Source organism: Pelodiscus sinensis, chromosome 2 (assembly GCF_049634645.1).
Source record: "Pelodiscus sinensis isolate JC-2024 chromosome 2, ASM4963464v1, whole genome shotgun sequence".
Classification (NCBI taxonomy): Eukaryota; Metazoa; Chordata; order Testudines; family Trionychidae; genus Pelodiscus; species Pelodiscus sinensis.
In genome coordinates, this window is record NC_134712.1 from 169,188,364 (window position 1) to 169,209,629 (window position 21,266).

Below are 21,266 nucleotides of genomic sequence, written 5' to 3' on the forward strand. Positions count from 1 at the left end.
ATAAACCATCTTGTTAGTCTTTAAAGTGCTACATAGTCATGTAGGGTCACAGAGATGCTTGTCTATAGATGTAAGAATATTGTTAATTAAGACGTGGTTGGCAGCATGAATGGGGAAGTAGATTTAGGGCAGTAAATTAAGGAAACAGGAGTCTTTGGAGGCAGCAGGACCCTGTTATGTACTGTTCTCACTGACATCAGTGATATCTGCTCACATAGACCAAAGGCACAATATAGCCCTGGTGCCGCACAGGAATCCAGGTAATAAACACAAAACACCATGACACTGCAATGCTTAGAAGGCTGCTTCAATAGCCGGATGTCAGACATTTTGTTTCAAATCTTATTTGGATCCTTTACCGAAGCAGAAGTTTCCAGAGCACATCAATGCAGTCCAGTGCTCTTCCTCCAGCTGGGCTTCAATATCTGTTCCTGCTCCAGCTTTGTTTTATTTTGCATTACACTTTTCTTCCTAACTCACCATGACTCCAACCTTTACTGCATTCATAGACCTATTGCGAGTGAAGATAAGCCCTCAACCAAATCTCTGCAGCTGAACACTCCTGTGCTTTGGGATTCTTTGAAATCCAAATACGAAACTGGTTCCAAATTTTCAAATTGCTCCTTTTGTTGATGGTGGGCTGAACCAAACTAGCCTCGAGCACTGGAGTTTGAAACCTCACATTCTGAGGCCTGCGTCCATCTCTAATTGTGAAATGAAGCAGTGAAATGAAGATCTCCTTTTTTTTTTGTCGGTGGCTGGCTTCAGTTTTATGACTCGAAGAAACCATGGAGTTTGCTTCCAATTTTCTTCAGGCATTCGATTACTGAGCAAACCTTTTTTGCTGTTTGCAAAGGAATTATTGATATTGTTTCTTCCTGAATCCTCACTGTGATGCTGCTCACAGAAATGAAAACTGAGATTCTTAATTAGCCTTTGGGCTACTGCCAAGGAAATAAACAATGCACTGTAAATAAGGGTTTCGGCTCATGTGGTGCAGCAACAGCAGGACCATGCTCATTATGTTTTCCATTCAGTATCACGTTAGTGATGGTCAAATATTTCTTCCCAAATTGCATGAATTTTTTATTTTTTTCCTATCAATGGAGAAATGTAAAACTGTACAAGGTAGGGGTTTAGTAATGCAGAGACCTCAGCCTTCTTAGAGCCACGGGAGGGGAGAGGGGAAAGGAACATTTTACCCTTATATTAAAGACACAGGAAAAAGGAGTTAAAGCATTTGAAATGCAAAGTACTAGGCAAGGCTTTCACTTTATATTCCCTTGCTCTCATTCCCTTTAGCTGGAGAGAATTTTTTGAAGGTAAATCCCTCTGACAGTCTTTTATATGGTATTAAAGAAGATGATGACTGTATATGGGGTAGGCAGGGGGGTGAGAGAAAAAGTTAGCTGAGAGGCACCGAAGCCATTGTTGCTGCAGCTGCTGTTAAAGTCCAATCCCATTTCCTAAAAGACAAAACAAGACTAACACCCCCGAGAGGTAAGAGAAAAGAGCGGCAAAAAGAAAATAGTTTGTCTCTGGTGTTGACCATCTCTTGCTATCTCACTGCTCAAGAAACTCAGGGATGGAACATAGTCTTATTAACCACTCCAAAACCTGGCAAGCCAGCATTGGGCTTTTGGGGGCATTGTTTTTATTTTCCTCTCTAGTCAGAGGCTTACAATAGCGATGGGAATTATGCTGGCTGGCTAATCAAGACTCTTATTAGATACAAGGAGAGGGATAGGAACGAAAAGTAGTAAGATAGGGAAAGGAATAGGACACACTGAGGAGAAAGGGGATGAAAATGTCTCATATCCCAGATAGTTGCCTGTCAGGATTTAGCTGGAGCCAGTAGTGGTGGTGATGTCATCTGAGTTCTTCTCTCAGGCCTGGTCAGGGCATGTTTTTGGATTAGGAAGAAGACAGCTCAATGGTGACTGTGTCCCAGGAGATAGTAGTGGTGGCAGCCATGATGGTAAAGCTCACTCCTACTGGTTCACCCCTCTCTGAGTCAGTAGCTATAAGTGAACAAATCTTCTTCCTTTCCTTTCCCCCCACAATGGTCTTTTAAGGATGTCAAAAGGGAATGATGGACAGAAGGTAGAAGAAGAACAATGGTCCATTAACTAAGCCTAATTTCCAATACACCAATTTTGCTCCATTGATTTTTTTTCAGTCCTGTGCTTTTCTTTGTTTATTAAACATAATCTTAACACAATCCATGAGTTATACCACTTGGCCTTTTTGTTTGGATTCATTCAGTCTGTCTGTCTCCCTTTTGGACCTTTTCCCATCCACATTTTGTTAGAAGCTATTGCGATATTTTATGAATTTTCACTCACTTTTCACAATTGAGCTCACAACTAGGGTAAATTTGTAAGCTCAGTTAACCCAACAGAGCTCGGTAGATGATGGCCCTGAGACAGGATGTATAATAGTTCAGTTATTCATCAAAATACTAGTTCTCCCATTCACTGCTCAATGAACAATGAGCATGAATTCTTTAAGACAGACAACTTCACGGTGCAAAATCAAAGTTGCATTAAAATTAATTTCTTAGTAAATTGGTTAGGCCCATCCTGAAATTAATCCCAGTATACTTCTAGCAATTACCTCAGAGCTATCCTTATTGAAACATATTTAAAGCTACAAATTAATTAAAATTAACAATTTCCAAGAGTTTAATGAGCTGTTATGACTCACCATACAAAAAGTGCAACCATACACTTGCAGTCGGATCGAATTTTATTTTAGATTCAGGACAACAAAGAATAAAAACAAAAGATTAGCTCACCATCAGAGAGCATAGTGCGTGTGGCCTGTGCAAAAGGCTGCATCCAGTGTGCTTTCCAAAATGGCAGCAGACCCAGCAGACAGGCAGACTTGTCAGAAAGTTGCCTAACTGACTCAAAAAAGTCTGAATGGAAGACCATTTCAAATAATATCCTGTTTCTTTAAGCACAGTCCTATTTAGAAAGCAGGGGGAGCACATTGCTCCCAAAGGGAGATAGAGTTTCCTTGTGTGTAAAGGGAGATATAGAGCGCTCCCTTGTGTAGGCTGCCATATCCTGTAGGATGGAGCAGTCTTCTCCCCTCAGTCCATCATCCCTCTTCTGTGGACCAGTATGTCTGTGTTGTGCGGGAAGGGAAGAATTGTGAGGGTGCAGATATCTCCTTCTGCCTGCTAGGGAAACAGAGTCAGGTCCACCAAGGAGGCGAAGGGGCAAATGAGGAAGTTGCCTCAGGGCCTGATCATTCAACGAGGCCTGGAGCTCCCAGCTGCAACTGCTGCTATTGCAGCAGCAGTAGAGGCCAGAGCCATGGGCCTTTTAAAATTGCTGCCAGAACTTCACATCGTGCACTGGCTGGCCCCAACCCCACCTCTTCTGCACTTGGCCCTGCCCCTTCCGGGAGTACAGAGCTGAACCACTCCCCTCCCCCACACAGACACACACTCCTTGCCAGGGATCCAGGGAGGCTGTCCATGTTTCTGCACAGAGCTGAAAGTATCCCTGCATTCCCCTTTGTGAAAGTAGCGCAGTTGTTAGCTGGCCTGCAATGAGGGATGCAAGGGGAGGAGACCTATTGTGTATGCACAGGACTAGCTATAATCTCTTTTTTGTGTCTTCAAAGACTTCAGTGCAACCATCACCTCAGCTGCTTCTGCCCAAGCTGGAATATCTGCTGTGTACGTGAAATCTTTGAAGTTGATGCGGCTTCAGTCTGAAGCTGCTTTAAAATGACAAGCCAAAAGGAGGGGAGGAAAGTTTCTATTCTACTTACAGCTAAGTTTGGACTCAAATTTGACAGTAAAGTATTTAAAGCACCAGTTTGTCTTTCCAAAGAGGCTTCAGATGTGGCTGTGTTAACATCAAAGGCTTTTTGCACACTGCAGAACATCGTGACTTGGGCTGAAGCTTAAAAGCTGACAGCTTGAGTGACGCTCAGGGTGCTAAAAAATATTTTACAATCTCCGTTGCTTTTGTATTCATCAGCTGAATTAGATTTACAGGGTGGGAGGGGGGCATTTAAACAGTCAATATATTTGTGCAAAGGACTTTTTGAAAAACTAAGCACAGTATCCAAAATTGTTTAAAACAGTTATACAAGATAGTTGGGGGGGTGGGGTGTTGGATGTGTGTGTAAACCACAGCTTGGTAAGTGGTACAGCAAATTAAAGTATTGCTTTATTGTGTGATATTTACACCTATTCAGAGTTTCCAAACTCAGAAGGGACCATTGTGATAATCTGTTATGACCTCCTCCACAACACACACCAGAGAACTTCTCCCAAAATAATTACTTAAGCATCTTTTTTTAGAAAAATATCCTCTCTTGATTAAAAAATTGTCAGTGAGGGAGAATCTACCATGACCGTTGGAAAATTGTTCCAGTGGCTAATTACCCTCACTATCAAAAATGTATGCCTTGTGGCCAGTGTTCCCTGTAAGCTGAGAACTTGGACAGCCACCCAGGAGAGATTCAAATGTTGCCCAGCTGATTAGCAGAGCTCCGACAGCCAGCAGCCTGTGTTTCTACTAGTTGTGCATGTCCACACATGCCTCAGTGCACAGAACAAAACTTGTTCTGCCCATGGATGGAAAAAAATTGAAGGGAACATGGTTTATGTCCGTTCTGAATTTGTCTAGCTTCAATTTCCTGACACTGGATTGTATTGTAGAACCCATTGGTACATATTTATTCCCTAGGTAGATACTTATAAATTACAATCAAGTCACCACTTAGGCTTCTCTTTGTTAAACTGATGAGCTCTGTTTAGACTGTTTTCTAATTCTTTAATCATTTTTGTGGCTCTTCTCTGAACCATCTCCAATTAGCTCCTTGAACTGCTGACACCAGAACTGGACATTGCATTCCAGCCCTAGTCATGCTAATGTCAAAAACGGAGGTAAAGTAATCTCTCTAGTCATACTCGAGATGCCTCTGTTTATGCATCCCAGGATCACATTAGCTCTTATGCCTGCAGCATCACATTGGGAGCTCCTATGCAGCTGTTTATCCACCACAACCCAAAAAGTCTCTCTCAGAGTCATTACTTCCTAAGAGAGAGTCCCCTATTTGCAAGTATAGCCTACTTTCTTTGTTCCTACATACCTCTATTTACATTTAGCCACATTAAAATGCATATTGCTTGCTCCCAAGCAATCCAGATCTCTCTGAATCAGACCTGCCCTCTTCGTTGTTTGTCACTCCCCCAATTTTGTGTCATCTGCAAACTTTTATCATTGAGGATTATATGGCTTCTTCCTGATCATTTATATATATAAAAAAAAGTTAAATAGCATAGGGAACCCTCTGGAAGGACAGCCACTTGATGATGTTTTTCTATTTACACTTATTCTGTGAGACTTATCAGTTAGCTCATTTTTATTCCACTTAATATGTGCCATGATAGTTTTATATTGTTCTAGTTTTTAATCAAAATGATGTGAGGTACCAAACCAAATGCCTTATAGAAGTCGGAGAAAATTATGTCAACACTATTACTTACAGTAATCTAATCAGAAAAAGATACTAACTGGCTACGTCTAGATTGCATCCCTTTTTCGTAAAAGGGATGCAAATTAGATGTATCGCAATTGCTAATGAAGCGGGGATTTAAATCTCCCCCGCTTCATTAGCATAAAAATGGCTGCCGCTTTTTTTCGGCATGGAGCTTTGCCGGAAAAAAGCGCCAGTCTAGATGCGTATCTTTCGGAAAATAAAGCCTTTTCCAAAAGATTCCTTATCCCTCTTAAAATAAGGGATAAGGGATCTTTCGGAAAAGGCTTTATTTTCCGAAAGATCTGCATCTGGACTGGCGCTTTTTTCCGGCAAAGCTCCGTGCCGAAAAAAAGCGGCAGCCATTTTTATGCTAAGGAAGCGGGGGAGATTTAAATCCCCGCTTTATTACCAATTGCGATACGTCTAATTTGCATCCCTTTTACGAAAAAGGGATGCAATCTAGACGTAGTCAGTTAGTTTCACAGGATCGGTTTTCCATAAAACCATGTTGATTTGCATTAATTACATTACTGTCCTTAGGGGTTTTTTTAAATCAAGTCCCATATCAACTGCTCCCGTTATCTTGCCTGGGATTGATATCAGGGTTAATAGGATCTAATTACCCACATCATCCTGTTTTAAGAATGGTCTGTTAGATTTCTTACAGTTTTCTGGAACTTCCTCACTGCTGGAAGACTTGCTGAAAAATACCGTTAATGGCAAACTGAGCTGCTGAGCCAGCTCTGTTAAAACTCTGGCATATAAGTTGTCTGAACTTACTGATTTTAAAATGTCTAACGTTAACAGTTTCTGTTGAATACCCTGGAGAGTTAGATATTAGTGAAATGGAAAGATTGTTAATATGTTTTTTCTCTGAATGCCAAACAGAAATATACCTAAGTGATCATTAATTTTTAGTTTTATGATAAGTTTTTCTTTGTTTAATAGGACAGATCTAATAAAGAATTCCTGTGTCGGCTGCAGCACTTTTTGAGTTAGGGAATTGCCATCTATAATGATTAGAAATTGCAAGGATGTGTTAGTTCTGGCAGCATATGTCATTCACATTGAAGTCCACCATGAGCACACAGCTATTTTTCCTAAACATTATAGATAGGGGCGTTAGAAAGCAGTCATCCTGTTCTCTAGTGTGATTTGATGGGGTGTAGCAGACATCAACTAATATCTAGTCTTGTGCTTTATCTGTTAGGACACTCATCCAGAAGCATTCAAGATCATTTCCTTCCAAGTTATCAGTGACTCAGAAATAAGTAATAGCATTTTTGACATAGAATGTCATTCCTCCCTTTTTGTCCATTCATTTCTCCTTAAATAGGTTATAAACATTGATTTTTACATTCCAATGGTGCAAACCATCCCACTAGGTTTCAATAATTTTTTCAGTAAATTTTATGAGAATTTATTCTCCTAAACAAGCAATTCCAGTTTCTCTTATTTGTAACCCAGGCCTCTTAGCACTGGTGTGTAGGCAATTCAAGAATTTCTCGAATGTCAGATGCTGAAGATAGCTGGTCACTCATTGTGCCCCTGAGACAAAGTGGATAGTTCCCAATCATTTGTTATCGCCTGAGCAAATCTATTTCCTTCTACTCTAATCCCTGCCACCATGGCCATGTTGAGTCCTGAACACAGCAGAACTGGTGCATTGCTACAATATTAGGAGTCATGGTACAAGGAACCCACTCAGAACTCTTGAATCTTCTTGTATGCTGCAAAGCACAGCAGCATGGGAGCGAAATTAGAGAGCGTCGTTACAATTGGTGGGACTGATGGATCTGTGACTGCGATTGCCATTCTAACCAATATTATTCCAATGTACTCCCCCATGTGTCTGTCTGTGCATCTGTTGTCTCTTGTTTTATAGTTAGTTTGTAAGCTCTTTGGGGCAGAGACCATTTTTTTCCTGTTCTGCATACAGTGCCTAGCACAAAAGAATCCTAGTCCATAGTTAGGGCTCCTAGGCACTATGTATTAAATATAACAATAATCTTTCACGTACTGCGGAAAAGATTCTGTTCCAACCTTTCATGCTTATGCCCTACAAACCTCCTTAGCACACTGCCCAGTTACTCAGACTGTGCACTGACAAAAGAATTTAGCCCTTAATATTTATAGTCCATTTGAACATACAGTAGGTCATAATAGCAACATTCTCATTAAATTAATGCCCTGTTTGCATTATGTGAGCATTTCTTTGACAGAAGCAAGTACCAATAAGTGCTACTTAATTATGGGATGTTACAATTAATTTGTGTCCTCCATATTTGGCTTGTCACCAGTGAAGTTTCATGCATTATAAAAAGGGTTTACCTTGGAGTATAGTTTTCTAAAGGTGGTAAACATGGCCTTGCTCTGGGTTTTCTATATAAGAATCCTATAAAAAACCCAATGGGTGTACTCTGTACACATCCAGCCCATGAAATTCACCTCCTTTTGAACCTGATCTTGCATCCCTTGCTCTCTCAAAGCCACTGAGCACTTAGGAACAAGATTTTTGTTCAATGAACATGAACATTTCCATAATTCCTGGTAAGTATCATTCTCACGTGTTCTGCTCTCAGGCAATATGCAGATGGTATATAAAACATTGACATGGACAACTTTAATAAAGTGAAGAATCCTGAAAAATGACTGTTTTCCCCAGGAAATTGTTCATCCCCTTTAATTTTGTGACAACTATTACATAAGCAGGCAGAAGTACATGAACTATATGAACTAATGCACTGTTCTCTTTTTCTAGAAAAATATAGCCGGTTTTACAAGTATATGTGCATTTCCCCCTCTGGTCAAGCTGTGTGAGAAGATTAAATAGTATGTATGATATTTGCAGTTCTTAGTCACAGACATCATAATATTTGTGATACTTGTTCCTTTTAAGAAGTAAAAATATATTCAGACTTAGAAGGGCTTTGTTCTCCTTATGTAGATAACATTGTTTCCCATCAGAAACATCTTTTAAAAAGTATAGCAGTTAAGGTGCTTGTTTGCTCCTGGAGGAGGATGCTAGAAATGTATTTGATTATTTTTAATACTGAAAACAAAAATATAACAGTGGTGGTAGAAGGACATGCAGACCCTCTCCCAAACTGGGGTATCCTGGCATCTTCCCACACATACACCAAACATTCCATGTCCACAAGCCATTTTATCATCTAGCACCACTTCTCCTTACAGATTACCTATCTCCAAAAGACTTGCCCATATTGGTCATTTACCCAGTTACTGTGCTTCCTGTCGCACTGGAGAGAAACATGCTTTCCTTTGATCACAGCAGGTAGCATCTGTATAATTCTAAAAGGCACAAAATAAAGAACGCACAGGCAAAATGCTCAGCTACATGGACATTAAAGCTAGAGTCTCAGTAAAGGAACTTATAACTGGGCATTGACTGGGCTACTAGTTTCAGGGAGCATCTGTTGGAATAGAGAATGTATGGATTAGAGGAATAATACCTGAAGCATATCTAGTAAGTAAGGGATAAGAACACAGAAAGTATTTTTCGAATGACCCAACTCCCCAGCCCAATTTGTTCAGTAAAATTTCATTCTTGTGAGTGAACCTCAAATATCAATAGTAGGAGTTGGGGCGATCTGTGTAGACATGTTAGTCTAGAGAGTCTGTAAAATCCATTAAGTCAAGGCCAGAAGTATTATGAGCAGGGAGAATAGAAGATTTAGCTCCATGAGTCAGATAGTGCTAGTAGGAGCCAAAATTTACATACACATTATAAAATATATGCCTGATCAACAATGTTCAATTCCCTCCCCCCCATACTTGGCAGGATAGATTTTCCACTTTGAACTTGTTCTGGTCTATGCCACTTCCTTTCAACTTACACTAGTCACAGACACTGAATTAGCCTAAAGCAATCAGCACTTTTGAAATACTGAGTGCATGGAGAACCAGGGTTACAACAAGTACAAATAGAACTATCTCCATTGGTTCTTCAGTGCCTGATGCTAATGTACTTTGAAACCACCTAGGCTAGGAACAGCAGCTTAGTTTTTTGACTCTGCTTCAGCAGCTCTCGTGTCCAAAAGGTTGGAAGCTCTTTGAAGGTCATATGCCAAGTTTCCCAAGGAGATGATTCTTAGCATGTCATGCCAAGACCACCACCTGCTAAGCAATACATAGGAATGCTTGTTTCACCACTAAAGACAGATGCTAATCTGCTTTTCCTAGCCAAGGACAGATGTCATAATGTGTAGAAAAGCTGCAAGATCCATGGGGTCCAGTATGCTGTCACTTCACATAATTCAGAAAGCATTAGGCTAGTCTTACTGCAGATTTTATTTGCTAGCTTATTTTAGGAATTGAGTGCCACATTCTAATGTTATGCAGGGGTAACTCCATTGAACTGAGAACAGAGTGTCTGAAATCGATACCCTGAAATGCAGAATTGATACACAGAAATGCGGATACTTGTGCCTGAACATGGAGTGAGGAATTAATTAGCTATCAGCTTGTAGACTTTCATCTTTGGATTGCATTTTTGGTTCTGAAACAAAGTATTGTGGGGTGTTTTTTTTTTTTTTTTTTTTTTTACAGCATCATAAAAAATAAGTTACCTTATGAAGACCTTGATGGAGATAAATTTAGTGCTTTCCCAGTAAGTAAAGTTTCTTTTTTTTTTTGGTGGGATCATCCCTTATTGACAAGAATCTCTCTGAAATTCCTTCTAACTTTCACAAAACCTTTTGCTTTCATGGGAGAGCATAGGAGTTGAGTGAGAGAAGTTTTTATGATAGCAGGTAATTTCTTTTTGTAGGAAATTGGAAGAAATCATTCATTTGTGCCATTTTTGGAGATAGTTATGTTGTCTGCAGAAGCAAACAGGTCTGCCGCTGAGTAATATGTTTATTGAATTAATAAATGGCAAAGCAAAGCCGTGTAAAATTTAAAATTGGTGGCTTCTCTTATTTCTGTATCAAAATTAACACAGCATCATTTATTAAAGCTAAGTGTTGGGCATTTAGAATAAAACCCATTTACCAGGCTTTATTCCCGCACCTTGAGTTAGACTCTCATTTTAGATACAGTATTTGAAATTTTAAAAAAAATTAAAAGAGCATCCTATTTGTGCTTCTCTTGGCTTTTAGACCTTAAGGGGATATCACTGGAGAGGCAGAGACTGCAATGAAGGAACAACAACAGTGTATCCTGGTAGACGGTAATCCTGTTAATTATTTTTAGATACGCATGTTAAAAAGAAATGTTTTACATTTTTTGGCCAAATCCTAGAAGCATATGCATTATTAGTGTTATTATTTATTAATTTGTATTCTGAGAGCACCCAGATGGGACCCAAGGGCGATAGATGCTGTACAGGAACACAAAACTTGCAGTCTAAATAGACAGGACAAACAGGGGATGAGAGGAGAGGCAAAGAGAAGCACAGGAGGTGAAGTGATTTGACAAAATGTCACATAGCAAGTCAGTGGCAGAGCCAGGAATAAATCCCAGTTTCTTGAGTCCTAATCCAGTAGACTATACTGTTTCCCATCACTTCCTCCTTGATTTGACTGGAGGTTGCAGATCAGGCCCTTTTGACACTTTTTGATTTTCAAAGTGAACTCCTATTTATTTGGTATTCGCTAGAAGTTGGCTATACTGTTATACTGGTACAGGAAGTATTGCAGAAGAGCAATTAAAACTAGACAGAGTAGGGCATAGGAGAACACACATACATGCACTGTTGTGCCCTCAGATGCACATGCAAGGTTCCCACTGAAATTACTGAGAGCTGTACAGAAGCAGAAACAGGCCAATGAAAGGAGGAAAAGTTCGAGTTTGAATATTATGTGCGTTTAAGAGTAGCACACAGCCCTCAGTCCACATGTGTGGCTCCTACCGAGATGGATGGAAATTTCACCTATAGATGACTGGTTAGATACAGGCTCAGATTCCAGTCTCACTAACATTGGCATACATTCGATGTAAGTACTATTTTCCCTCAGACCACGTAAATAACTCCCACTTGCATGAGTGGAACTTGCATGCACATACAGAGTGGAGAAAGGTACAGTTCTGCCCTTTACTATACCCATGCCATAACATTTTTTTAAAAGGTTTCTGCTCACACAATTGCATCACCAAGCACCCACAGGGTATAAATCCCCAGAAATATTGTTTTAAACCTGTCCCCTAGACAAGATACTTGGCAAGTCCTGAATAGTTTAAAAAAACAGACTAAGCAGAATTATGTTCCACTCACACTGGGCAACACAATTGTATTAGCAGAAACAATCTTCTAAAACCACAGTTAACACAGGAGAAACTTAAGACAGGGCCACAATATAAATTGAGAATGAGCCAGTTGTACTAGCTCAATGTTTCCCAAATGGTGAAAATAAGGGTTCCGTGAGAAAATTCCATTACAATAACATTTGATGACTAAAAAAATAATTAATATTAAGCATTTATTAATTTTATTGAAAACAATTTTCATTTGTGTTTGCCACAATAAGTGTCCCTGTGTAATGCCAGCTTCGCCAGAGAATGGGGACAATGATGTCACTGCTCAGCGCTGATGTCCATATATTAGACTGTTATTAGGGGTTCCACACAATTCTTTCGAGTTTAAAAGGGTTCCATGGCCAAATAAAATTGGGAAACACTGTTCTAGATGATGGGCCTGATCCAAAGCTTGCTGAAGTCAATGGAAGCCTTTTCATGGACTTAGTGGGGCTTGGAATCAGGCCGTCAATAAATGTTGATGATATTTGAAATAGTGTCGAACCAGGGAAGAAAAGGGTAGAGCCAGTTAACTTCAGTGGTAGTGGAGGCCACAAAGACTTGTGGTATATTTTCATTAAAACTGGAGGGGTAATTTTCAGCTCAGGTAGACATATCTGTGGTATAGAATCATAGGGTTGGAAGGGACCTCAGGAGGCCATTGAGTCCAACCCGCTGCTAAAAACTGGACCAGCCCCTCTGACCAAAGACCGGTATCTCTGGCCAAGCTGGTCACATTAAAATAACAGTGTAGGCACATGGCCAGGGCTGAGGATAGAAATGCTGGGTCCCTGGGCCAGATAGGAAGGGCAAGCTTCAAGCCTCCCTCCCAAAAGAGAAGGGCCAGGCTGGGGGCTAGCCTGCCGCTACCAAATGGTCTGCTGCCCAGACCACGCGGCTAGTAGTATGCAAGGATGTAAAGGGCCCAGAGCTCCAGCCACTGCCCTGGCTATGGCAGCAGCGGTGGCAGCCTGGAGACCCAGACCCTTTTAAATCATCAGGGCTTGGAGCAGGCTGCCCACTTTGTCCCTGCTTTTTGGCAGCCCTGAGCATCAGAATGAGCCAGTCACCGCAACTATGTATGTACAGTTTCAAATGAGATTGCACTTGGGGCAGCCAGCCCACCCTGCTGCCCATGCAGCTGTAGCTACGCTAGTATTCTTCCCATGTTGCTGTGGGTGTGTCTATTGAAGCTGGGAATGACACTCCAGCTCCATGGAAAATATGTACCGACTTAGAATTACTCAGCATCTTGAACAGGTGGGCTCTAAATTACTGATCTGTGGGGAAGAGGTCGTGGGGGGATTTCACTTCTCTTAAATTCTGAAAAGAAAAACGTATGGACAAGTTGAAATGTCTAATTATTCTCTTCTAACTGCTTAAATTTGTTCTCCTGCCTGTTTGATCACCTCCAGGGAACACATGTGCTTTGGGCATTAAAGTCTTGTAGAAAATGGACCAAGAAGGCTGGTTTCCTTGAAACGCGCAAAGCATTTTACCATTAGCCCTATGTGATTATTTGTAATGCCATGTCTCTTTTTGTAATTCTGTATTAGCCCTGATAATTGGGATGTGGAAAGGGATTCTAACTGTAATGGTATATGGGTAAGTAAATTATATTAAATCTTGACATTTCTTCCTGATCTCCTCTCTTCTTCCTTCCTTCCACTCACCCACCCCCTATTTTAGAATTAGTCTGCAAGTGTTTAGACTATTTCCATTTACATACCAGATTGTGAGATCACAAGTAATACCACTGAAGTCACTGGGTGTACTTGCAGAATATGCTGCTACTACTTGTGAATAAAAGATATCTCTCTGGGTGGGTGGAGAGAAACATCCAGAGCTTTCTGAAACATGAATCTCACTATACTTCAGGTTTATAGCAATAAAACCCAATTATACAAGTGTTTCCTGGGCTGGTGCTTTGTTTTCATGTGTTAAGGGGGTGATTGTTTTGCCAAAGTTTCAGGCATCTTATGAAGTTCTGTGAGTGCAACATCCAAAAGGGAATGCCTAGAAGTTATAAATGCAGGACTATTTGATCTGAGGAAGTGGGTCTGGCCCACGAAAGCTCATCGTCTAATAAACCATCTTGTTAGTCTTTAAAGTGCTACATTGTCCTGCATTTTGCTAGAAGTTATAAGTATAACTAGAAGTATAGTGCTTCCATCGACATACCTGGAGACAATTGGGAAATTAAATGATCTACTGGAGAATATGGAAAAAATATGACTTTTATAGTGCAGCATTTGAAAGAGACATCAAATCCAAATTAAATCCAAACCAGATGCCACTTGAGAGCTCTGAAACAAGATGCTATTTAGATTACATTGGATTTAACACCACTCCAGTGACACAGTAAGACCTTTGAACTTCTTTGCAATCTCTCTTTTTAAAAAAGGGAACTCCCAGACAAAAAACTTAGTTATAAAAGAATTAAGGTTATAATTAAATCAACATTGTGATAAGATATTTCTTAGAAACAAATATTCTAAATGAAAGTCTTACACTTTGATTTATGCTGTCACTTTAGAGGTATCAAATAGACTTTTTCTCTTCCTTTTTCTCCTCTAACAGGGTGTAGATCCAAAAGATGGAATTCCATATGAGAAAAAATTCTGTGAAGGTAAATCATTAAATTTAGTACATGGCTAATTCAATATTTATGTTACATATATTTTTATACAAAACAGCCACGGTCATTGTAAATCTAGAGAAAAGAACAGATTTCACATCTTCTTTACAGTGACAAAAATGGCAAATTCACTCCTTGCTTTAATATGAGGGGAAAAACTCAAAGGGTGCATCTAGACTGGCAAGATTTTCCACAAAAGCAAGTGCTTTTGCGCAAAAACTTGCCAGCTGTCTACACTGGCCGCTTGAATTTGTGCAAGAGCATTGACGTTCTAATGTAAGAATTCAGTGCTTCTTGTGCAAATAGTTTGACGCTCCCACTCAGGGATAAGCCCCTAAAATGGCCATTGGAGCTTTCTTGTGCAAAAGCACGTCTATACTGGCAAAGTGTTTTTGCGCAAAAGCATCCGTGCCAATCTAGACGCTCTTTGCGGAAATACTTTTAACGGAAAAACTTTTCCGTTAAAAGTATTTCAGCAAAATCATGCCAGTCTAGACGCAGCCTTAGGGCATATGTTGTTATAAAATTGATACTACCTGAAAAATTATTTAAAAAGTGAATTTAGGACTGAGAGATACCCAGCTGAGAGCACTGAAATTTATTTTTTTAATTCATAGACCAGATACAGTGAGTGTAGATGGAGAAGAGACTTTTATTCATCTTGCCAAGCTGAAGTTGTAGGGACTCCCTCTAGGAGTGAGAGGACACTTAAGTTGATATGCATATCTCTATGCACTTCACTTTAAATGCCACAGTCCCGACGGCTTCCTTTACTTCTCCAGAAGGAAGAGCTCTGGAGGCTGGCAGGGGCTCCTCTCAGCAGTCTATTTAGGTGTCTACAATAGACCCGCTACATTGAATGCTAGAAGATCAAGCTCTGGAAGGTTGATCTTCTCTGTAGTGCAGACATACCTTATGAAATGGACAGATACTAACAGCTCAGGCCACTTAAACACACACACGCATGTGTTATAACATGCTAATATTAAAAAATGATAACTTTCAATTGATATCTATATTGACTCACATTATATTAGTGACTTGAAGATGAAAACCTCCTTTGTGGAGCATTTTATCAGTTTAGATGGAAAGTGCTAAGTAACATTAATTATTAAAAAGTGAGATTGTTCCAATGAAACTGCCTTTAAGAGCCCCTGACTCACAAATCTAGTCTTAATATGAGTCATTACCATTTCTCTGATTATTCTGGTTTCCCTAAATGTTTGGTTTTAAGTATTTTTAATAAATATTCCATGAGTTGTAAAAATGAATGTTAGCTTCACAGCAGAGCCTGTGTTAAAATAACAATTCCAGCTTTGAATGAAATCTTATGGGATTCTTTCTCATTAAGCAAAAAGTGTTCTCTCTCTCTCTTGCTCATTCATACAACATGCCTACTTGTTTTTCGTAGATTGTTGTCACATCTGTTTAGCCAGGCTTTTGGTGCAGATGGAGTAAAAATCTCCTGTTCTAGGCTCTGAAATGAACACATTTCAAACACAAATAGTGGCCAATGCCCTATTTCCATTTTGCACACTGAATATACCAGTGCCGTTTCATTTTTTTTTATCTTCATCTTGTTGGGGGTTTTTTTATACAGAGATTTACTTTACGGTGTGACAAAGGCCAAAGGAATTTTAAAAACTACTAATGAAATGTACTTATTAGATGCAGAGTCCAAGGGGATCATTTTGTTGGGAGATTCAGCCGGAGCTCACTTTCACATCCCTCCTGAATGGATGACAGCAGCACAGATGTCTCTGGTAAGGAATTCTGTTCTGCTCATTGAAGCAATGCCAGCCTCAGATTGAAATGTGCCATCTCTCCTATTACATAGGGTGCCAACAGAGAACAGGTGCAAAATGCCCTTTGTTTTGGAAATCCATTGCATTTTTGAAGGAAATTTCCATGCAGTGAATTCTGCAGAGTGTTGGGAAGGGGAAACATCTCAGTCTATGCCAAAATGACTGCCAAAGAATTCTTTTAAAAACAAAATAAAGTGTCACATTTATAAGACAAAGACACAAATTCTTTGCTGCTATGACCAATGTTGCCTCTAATTTTTTCCATCCATGGGCAGAATACATTTTGTTATTTGTACCCAAGCATGTGTGGATGTGCACCACTGGTACAAGTACATGCTGCCAGCTAATCAGCTGGGTGGCATCTGAATGTCTGCTGGGTGGCTGCCTAAGTGCTCCATTTACAGGGAACACTGGCCATGACTCCTTTGATGTGAGTAGAGTTTGGGGCCAAATTCTTTGCTGGCCTAAGCTCCACTATTGCACAGAAAATAAAACCCGTTGGCTGTGTCTAGACTGGCCAGTTTTTCCGGAAAATCAGCCACTTTTCCGGAAAAACTTGCCAGCTGTCTACACTGGCCGCTTGGATTTCCGGAAAAGCACTGACGATCTCATGTAAGATTGTCAGTGCTGTTGCGGAAATGCTATGCTGCTCCCATTCGGGCAAAAGTCCTTTTGCGCAAAACTTTTGCGCAAAAGGGCCAGTGTAGACAGCTGAGATTTGTTTTCCGCAAAAAAGCCCCGATCACAAAAATGGCGATCGGGGCTTTTTTGCGCAAAAGTGCTTTTGCAGAAAAGCGTCCGTGCCAATCTAGACGCTCTTTTCCGCAAATGCTTTTAACGGAAAACTTTTCTGTTACAAGCATTTGTGGAAAATCATTCCAGTCTAGATGTAGCCAGTATGTTTATGCTGGAGCTGAGTCTTGACAACGTGTATGAAGCAAGCAGGAGGGTTTATTACACACAGCACTGGTGGAGTGTCACTTCGCTTGTTAGGCTTGGTGAACACTGCCAGACAATAGATTACAATTGATTATATAGGATGCTGATGGGCAGAGGAAGTGATGTGGGGGGGAGGGGGGGAAAGGAAGATCCCAGACCCCCGGATAGGTGCTAACCATGAGGCGAAATGAGAGCAATAATCTGAAAGGTTACATAATGTTTTCCGCCCATAGCTTAGGGTATGTCTACACTACCCCCCTAGTTCGAACTAGGGGGCGGGTAATGTAGTCATACGGAGTTGCAAATGAAGCCCGGGATTTGAATTTCCCGGGCTTCATTTGCATGAAGCCGGCCGGCACCATTTTTAAATGCCGGCTACACGCGGCACGGACTAGCTAGTTCGGATTAGGCTTCCTAGGGTACATGACAATTGCGCATTTGTTCCTAGCACCATTGAATGTGCTATGTCTTGTCTCTCACCTGTAGGGCCTTTCCCTGGAATGTGATTGTCTGCGTTGTTATCTCTAGGATGACCTTCCTCCATGGGCTAAGCAGGGCCAGGGGTTCCCTTCTACTCATGCAACTGTGCCTTTGACCTATGTGTTCATAGGCCTGTTCCAGACTTGAGATTTGGGATAGGGGTTCTTAACAGAATATCATAGCCTGCCTCAGAAATTTTTACCCTACAGTTTGGCTTTATCAATGCAAGATTTGGGGGCGGGGGGAGGGAATGTTGTTTTGCAATCAGTAGGCCCAGTTCTGTAATCCTTTCCTAGTTTAAATATTATGTATATAAGGAGACTCAGGGTGCATCTACATGCAGCATTATTTCAGAATAACGGCCATTATTCCAAAATAACAATTTGAGCATCTACCCAGCAATTTCGTTATTTCAAAATAAATTTGAAATAACGAATGGCTTATTCTGACTTCTGTAAACCTCATTTCATGAGGAATTAATGCCTATTCTGAAATAGCTATTTCAGAATAACAGTAGTATGGATGCTTCACTGCAGCTATTTCGAAATAGCTCCTCCCCAGGGCCATTCAAAGTAATTACCCTTCACCTCCATTGCCTCCAAAGCCTCCAGTGCCTTATCAAGGTAGCACACTCACTAATTTCAGGCTTCAGACTAATTTCAGGCTTCCTTGTAGTGTAGATGTGCTATTTCAAAATAAGCTATTTCATGGAAAAAATCAGAAATAGCTTATTTCAAAATAAGCGTGCTGTGTAGATGTACCCTCACTGAATTCAATAGGTCTCTTTGTATTAACATTGCTCACTGAATAAGGACTGCAGAATTTGCTGAGAGTCTAGCTGGAAAGCATTTGTCCTCAGTTCAAGGCCTAAATGTCATAGCTTTTATTCCATATGCACATAAAGAGCATGCATGTGGCATGTGACTGTGTGTGTATGTGTTGTGGCAAGGTCCTGGCTCAGGCCCCTTGCCCTAGGACACCTTCTGGTCCACACATCAGCCAGAGACCCCCTCTGGTGCAGTCACCCATGCCTTTTATTGTCAGCTTCCCAGCACCTCCTGTTTACAAAGCTTTTGGATTGTGGCAAACTCAGCCAGCCTCCCCTTCTGGCTTGGGGGCACCCTCACCCCCTCCTTGCTCCCTTCTTGGCTCCTTTTCACGGCCTTATATAGCCCTCTGGCTAATGAGGCCGACAGCTGTTTCTAATAGACCTTTAGGCCTGGCCTTGTTCAGCTGGTTCTAACTGACCTTTTCAGCCAGGCTGCAGTGGCAGAGCTCTGGGTTAGCCAGCAGTCTGTCACAGTGTGTATGTGAAACCAAGGATTCACTGCACTAGTATTAAAGGAAAGAGATTGTACAGGGGACTCTATCAACACCATAATGATGGCTCTTCATTTGGGTCACATCTCAGCATGAGCTCTTCATGTTTTTCAACTGGAAAAAAAAAAGCCAGAATGTAAATTATACTAAGGATGCAGATATTGCAATTGCAAGGTGGAAAGAAAAGGTCAGGGGAGTAAGTCACTTGAAAAAATCCTCCAATATGCCCCTTTCCTTCTCTTTATTCCTCACTGAACAGACATCCTTATGTTGCACAGATTTGACCCACTAGTTGAGAAGGGTTGTATATTAATCCCTCTGGAGTTTATCAGCACTGCATTTGGGTCAGCAGCAGCGGGATTGCTCAGAAGTGACACAAAGTTAGCTGAAGAAACTGAATTTCTCTGTAGCATGCTAAACCCACACTGGCTCCTGAGGAAGAGGAGCGTGAAAAATGTGCCATTTGAAAAGAAAATATTCAGTGTCGATCATTACAGCATTCCTGGTGGCACGCAAATTTCAGTCAGAATTGTATGCATTTTCCATCATTCACTTTTAAAGCTGAACTGATTTAAATGTTCTCGATTAGCAGTTGTTTTTCTTCGTTAATAGTTTGAGAGATGATTAGAGGAATGACATTGATGACAGGGCTGATGATGGAACATAATGAATTAGTGGTAATGATAATTGAGATTATCTTGTCTAATAAATATGGTAATGATACTGACGATGATGACAATAACAATACAATAATAAAATGATGTATTCAAGCTACAATTTTAGACTGTCAGCATTTCTATTATAAATCATTGATGTTTAGATTTTACAACTTTTCTATAAACAGTTTCTCGAGGCTGAAACTTGGCACATAACCTTTCATATTCACAGCATATTTCCTACATGAAATGCAATAAAATTGGTTTTAAGATGTGTCAGGATTATCCAGTTTCTTTTTAGCACAGGTTTAACCCTTGTATAGTTAAGGTTAATTCCATGCCTTCTTCTGATTTAAAAAACTACTTACTGGAGGATTGGATGCAGGAGTGGATTTTAGCTAGCTGAGCCTCAAAGGCACTACAATTGTAGGGCTTCCTCAAATTCAGTGTCTCCTAGAGAGACATTCCAGCCACCTCATTCTTGAACTAGCCATTTCCTCTCCCTCTCTCATCCCAGCTGAGAAGAAGGCCTTAGTCCCTATCAGGTTCTTCCTCTCAGTCTAGCCCTGAAAGACTCATTCATTTTCTTATTACTCAAGTAGTGCAGTATCATCCGGTCCAGTCCATCACGGGCCAACTGTTCCTTGCTTTGTCCACATATAAAGCAGGTCTTCTCTCATGAGAATCAAACTGATTCCCTTGTAACTTGTCCCTGTTGGTCTCCCCTCCAAGCCCTGCTATGATGCCTGCAGTGTGCCCTTCCCGTGTGTTGCTCAATCCGCTGACAATTAGTCTTACACTCATTCAGGTTAGCTCAGTAAGGCCATGTCTACACTACACAGAAGATTGCCGCTTCCATGATTGATCTTTCAGAATTTGATTTAGCGAGTCTAGTTAAGACTCGCTAAATCAAACTCAGAGAGTGCTCCTGGTGGCGACCAGTACTCCTGCTCTTGCCAGGAGTAAGAGGACACCACCACGCTTGACTTAAGGTAAGACAACTCCAGCTATGTATTCAACAGCAGCATGGATTGTCCCCCCGCACTCACCATGAGGGTGGCAGGAGCCAGAAAGGCCCAACAGCCTCCTCTGCCCTGCTGCACGACCCTCTTCCAGCCTGCTGTGTCCCGCTTCCCTGCAGCAGCAGGAAGCAGAGTGCCCTGGGGCTGCTTCCCACTGCTGCTGAGAAACCAACTGCAGCTGGCTAGGGAGGGTGGCACAGCAGGGTGGAGCAGGCTTCTGGGCCTCTCTGGCTCCCACCACCTGCATGGTGAATATGGGGGGACAATCCCTGCTGCTGCTGCACTAGGTGCCTCAAAACCCTCCAGGCCACATTTCTTGGGAGAAGAGGCAAGGACAAACTATTTCACTGGGAGAGTGGTGAAGCACTGGAATGGGTTACCTAGGGAGATGGTGGAATCTCCATCCCTAGAAGTGTTTAAGTTCCATCTTAACAAAGCCCTGGCTGCAATGATTGAGTTGGGATTGGTCTTGCTTTGGGCAGGGGGTTGGACTCAATGATCTCCTGAGGCCTCTTCCAGCTCTAGGATTCTATGGGCCAAGAAGGGATGAGTGGAAGAAATTGGCAAGCAAGTAGCAGTAGCAACACAGCAAACTACCGTGGGATCTGTAGAGAGCAGGGTTGGAAATTGTCTTGGAGAAGGT

At 41.1% G+C, this 21,266-nt stretch overlaps 1 protein-coding gene across 2 annotated transcripts in view; it reads left to right on the forward strand.

Annotated features, from left to right (window-relative positions):
• The window catches only part of AOAH (acyloxyacyl hydrolase), a 132,303-nt gene that overhangs the window by 46,929 nt on the left and 64,108 nt on the right, over positions 1–21,266 (forward strand). For both annotated transcript variants that reach the window (XM_006124062.4, XM_075921745.1), the window contains exons 7-12: positions 8,270–8,340; positions 10,078–10,138; positions 10,629–10,699; positions 13,320–13,368; positions 14,344–14,392; positions 16,070–16,164. In XM_006124062.4, the coding sequence (XP_006124124.2) occupies positions 8,270–8,340; positions 10,078–10,138; positions 10,629–10,699; positions 13,320–13,368; positions 14,344–14,392; positions 16,070–16,164 (396 nt within the window). The remainder of the gene's footprint in view (positions 1–8,269; positions 8,341–10,077; positions 10,139–10,628; positions 10,700–13,319; positions 13,369–14,343; positions 14,393–16,069; positions 16,165–21,266) is intronic.